We start from the raw sequence: 3,793 nt of genomic DNA, 5'->3' as shown, positions 1-3,793 counted from the left end.
CAGTAAATTTATTTAATTTTCCTTTAATCATATAATACTTTTAATGCAGGGTTTTCAATTGCATGTCTTCTTTTTTTTTTTTTTCTTTTGTTTTTTTAAAAAAAAAATTAAAAAAAAGGTGTGGAAATTTGACTAAAATTGACATAATTTCTAGATATGTTTGATTTTCTGAGTTTATGTCATTTTGACCTTTTTTTTTTTTTTCTCTCTGCCTTTAATATTTCCCCACCTTAGGAGAGTATTATTTATACTATATATACCCAAAATAATAACAAAACCAACAACCCAAAACACCCTTTCCTTTTTTCTTGGATTCTCTCTCATTTCCAAATAAAGATATTATTCAATTCACCCAAATTCTATTTTTTCTTCAGAAAACTGGAATTCTCTTGTAATTCTATATAATTTTTTTTCTAGGGTTCAAATTTGTTTATATTTCCATATTTTCTAACAAAATTCCAAGAAATAAAGACAAAAAAAAAAAACTGACCCAAAATCTTTTTTTATCCTTATATTAATCTTGCTGCTGAATCAAACCAAAAACAGCAGTACTATAATTCCATACTAGTCTACTATAACAACTCTGTTCTTTTCTCAGAAACTTGATGATTTGTGATAGAAATTTGATAATCACTTTGATTAAATTTCGAAACAATGAAGTTCATGAAACTTGGATCTAAACCTGACACTTTTTATACAGCGGAAGCTGTTAGGTAATCAATTCTCTTCATTCATGTTATTAATTTTTTCTTATACTGTATAGTTTTTATATGATACAATTACTAATGTCATATGAATAAAAATACAGGTCTGTTTCCTCTGAAGTCTCTAGTGACCTTATAATTCAAGTTCAAGGTCATAGATATTTGCTTCATAAGGTAAACTAACTAAACTTTATGTTAAAATTTTATAATATGGTTATTATTTAATGTTATGACTTATATTTTGTTTCTGATTTGTGTTGTTACAATTTCATGCAGTTTCCTTTGCTGTCAAAATGTCTGCGCTTACAGAAACTGTGTGCAGAATCCCCTGATTCATCTCCGCGCCAAATAATCCAACTACCAGATTTTCCGGGAGGAATTGAGTCATTTGAACTATGTGCGAAATTCTGTTATGGCATCACAATCACCTTAAGTGCCTACAACATCATAGCGACGCGGTGTGCAGCCGAGTACCTTCAGATGACAGAGGAAGCAGAGAAAGGAAACTTGATCTATAAGCTTGAAGTTTTCCTTAATTCTTGTATTCTTCAAGGTTGGAAGGATGCAATTGTTACTTTACAGTCAACAAAAGCCTTTCCTAGTTGGTCTGAAGACCTTGGGATTACTAGTAGGTGTATAGAAGCTATTGCTGCAAGGATCTTAACACACCCGAGTAAGATCAACCTCTCTCGAACTTACTCGAGGCGAGGTGGTGGTGGTGGTGGTGGAAAGGACGATATCGTTTCTTGTAATGGTGTTGGTGGTGGTGGTGGAGGTTCAGAGTGCTCGAAGCAAAAGAATTTAAGCAAAGGGTGGTGGGCTGAGGATGTTGCAGAGTTAGGTATTGATCTGTATTGGAGGACAATGATAGCAGTTAAGTCTGGTGGAAGAGTGCCTTCACATTTAATTGGCGAAGCATTGCAAATTTATGCTTCTAAATGGCTTTCTACAAAGCATGTAATTCCTGACATTGATTCAGATAAGACAGGAGAGAAAACATCAAAGTATAGGCTACTACTCGAATCGATTGTAAGCTTGCTGCCTTGCGAAAAAGGTGCTGTGTCCTGCAGCTTCTTACTTAAGTTACTCAAGGCGGCGAATTTGCTTAAAGCTTCTCCTTCGTCGAAGATGGAGTTAGCAAGGAGAGTTGGGATTCAAATGGATGAGGCCAATGTGAAGGACTTATTAATACCGAGTTTAGTTAGTGAAACGCGGTATGATGTGGATATATTCATGGCAATTTTGGAGCAGTTTCTGTCACAAGGACAGAGTCCTCCAACTAGTCCTCCTAGGACTAAAGGGAGGTATGAGAGGAGGAGGAGGTCGAGGTCAGCTGAGAATATCGATATCGATTTTCAAGAGAGGAGGAGGTCTTCTTCAGCTTCTCATAGTTCTAAGTTAAAGGTGGCTAAGATTGTGGACAAGTATTTGCAAGAAATTGCTCGTGACAAGAATTTGCCCTTGTCGAAAATGGTTGCTATTGCAGAAGCTATACCGAGTTTTGCTAGAATCGAACACGATGATCTCTACAAGGCCATTGATATTTACCTAAAGGTTTGTGCTATTCTACTATCCTTCATTTCTAAAATTTCTTTCAAATAATTAGTCTGTTATAGTGTTATTTTTCATTTTAGCTCATAATATGATGTTGGTGTCAATTGTGCTAGTAAACTAACCAACTGCCCTGACCCTTGTATGTTTCTACCTTTAATTTTAGAGTAGATTACCAAATCTCTTGCCCTTTTTTTTTCTTAATATCAATTTTCACCTAATTTAGCTAGCCTCTTAAGAAATTAGCCACCAAATTAACATAATCTAAATTATGTCATTTTTGTTATACCAAAGTTATTTTGTTCTGTTTCTGCTACTGATTTTGGAAAATTCTTGTTTTAATTTGATGGCAATTCCAATAAACTTTAAATCAAGGCTTTACAAAAGTCCTCTTAAAAATTTCGCCTTTTGTTATTCTAGTCAAAAGATGTACAGTTTTGAAAAACGCCGAATTTATAACAGTAATGCACATCAAAATTGCATATCAGTATATCACAAGTTCACAACCCATTAAATCTAAAATTAGTCCTCTATCAGTCCTCTTGATTCCCAAAATCCCCGCGATATACATTTTAAACATCAAATTTGTACAGTTATACATTCCCGCGATATACTTCTAGTACAGTCGTTAAATTGTCCCATACATGTGATGTTATACAACTTTTGTTGATAGATGAATCAACTAATAATATATATTGATCATTCAGGCACATCCAGAGCTCACAAAGAGTGAACGAAAACGTCTGTGTCGAGTTTTAGACTGCAAAAAATTATCTGTGGAAGCTTGCATGCACGCTGCACAAAACGAGCTACTCCCACTCAGAGTAGTAGTCCAAGTGCTATTCTTTGAGCAAGCTCGAGCAGCAATGGCAGGCGGTAAAGTCACTGACTTACCTCCTGATATCAAAGCATTGCTAGCTGCACAAGACGACGATTCATCTAGACCACCTGCAGCATTAAGCACAACAACAACTATCCCAGGTACCGAAGATCAGTGGAGTGTATCAGGCCTTAAATCACCCAAATCAAAGTTGTCAACACTTAAAATGAAGTTAGCTGAGGATGACTTAGAAGAAAATGGTATCGCGAAAGGATTAAAATTCAAGAACCTTTGTTCGATCCCTACTCGGCCTAAACGAATTTTCAGTAAGTTGTTATCTATTAACAACAGAAGTGTGGCTGAAAAGAACTGAGGCAGAACACAAAAAATTTCTCCTTATTTAAGGAATTTTTTTTACATGACCAATTATATATTTTGCATCTAATGAGAAACAAGTATATTAAGTTAAACCCTTTTGTAAAATTTAGGCAAAAACATTAAAATGTGAATTGATTATTATGTAGCCTATTTCAATAATGTGAAGAGAAATGTTTTTTAAGGCATTAGGAGGGAAAAATAAATCTCTCAAAGGATACTCTCAAATTGAGGCCACAAAATTAGGATTTGGTAGTTGTAAATGTGTAAGCATATATATGGGACCATTAAGGTGGTTGTGTTATTTATCCAAATAATATAATGTATGAAAATTATGCCCCTA

General features: G+C 34.6%; 1 protein-coding gene across 1 annotated transcript; it reads left to right on the top strand.

Annotated features, from left to right (window-relative positions):
• The first annotated feature begins 226 nt into the window (after positions 1-226).
• LOC145601207 (BTB/POZ domain-containing protein At1g67900-like) lies at positions 227-3,793 on the top strand. The gene is made up of 4 exons (XM_081657164.1): positions 227-713; positions 809-878; positions 981-2,258; positions 2,963-3,793. Exons 1-4 carry the CDS (start codon positions 655-657, stop codon positions 3,446-3,448), a joined length of 1,893 nt encoding a protein of 630 aa, XP_081513290.1. The 5' UTR covers positions 227-654; the 3' UTR covers positions 3,449-3,793.

The sequence above is a fragment of the Chenopodium album genome, chromosome 21 (genome assembly GCF_948465745.1).
Source record: "Chenopodium album chromosome 21, dcCheAlbu1.1, whole genome shotgun sequence".
Classification (NCBI taxonomy): domain Eukaryota; kingdom Viridiplantae; phylum Streptophyta; class Magnoliopsida; order Caryophyllales; family Amaranthaceae; genus Chenopodium; species Chenopodium album.
This window is presented reverse-complemented; position numbering and strand designations above follow the sequence as displayed.

Bases quoted from the DNA above. Each gene is read 5' to 3' on its own strand.
- LOC145601207 (XM_081657164.1), top strand. From the start codon at position 655: ATGAAGTTCATGAAACTTGGATCTAAACCTGACACTTTTTATACAGCG. The intron at 714-808 runs GTAATCAATTCT...ATAAAAATACAG, and splicing joins TATACAGCGGAAGCTGTTAG to GTCTGTTTCCTCTGAAGTCT. The intron at 2,259-2,962 runs GTTTGTGCTATT...TTGATCATTCAG, and splicing joins CCATTGATATTTACCTAAAG to GCACATCCAGAGCTCACAAA.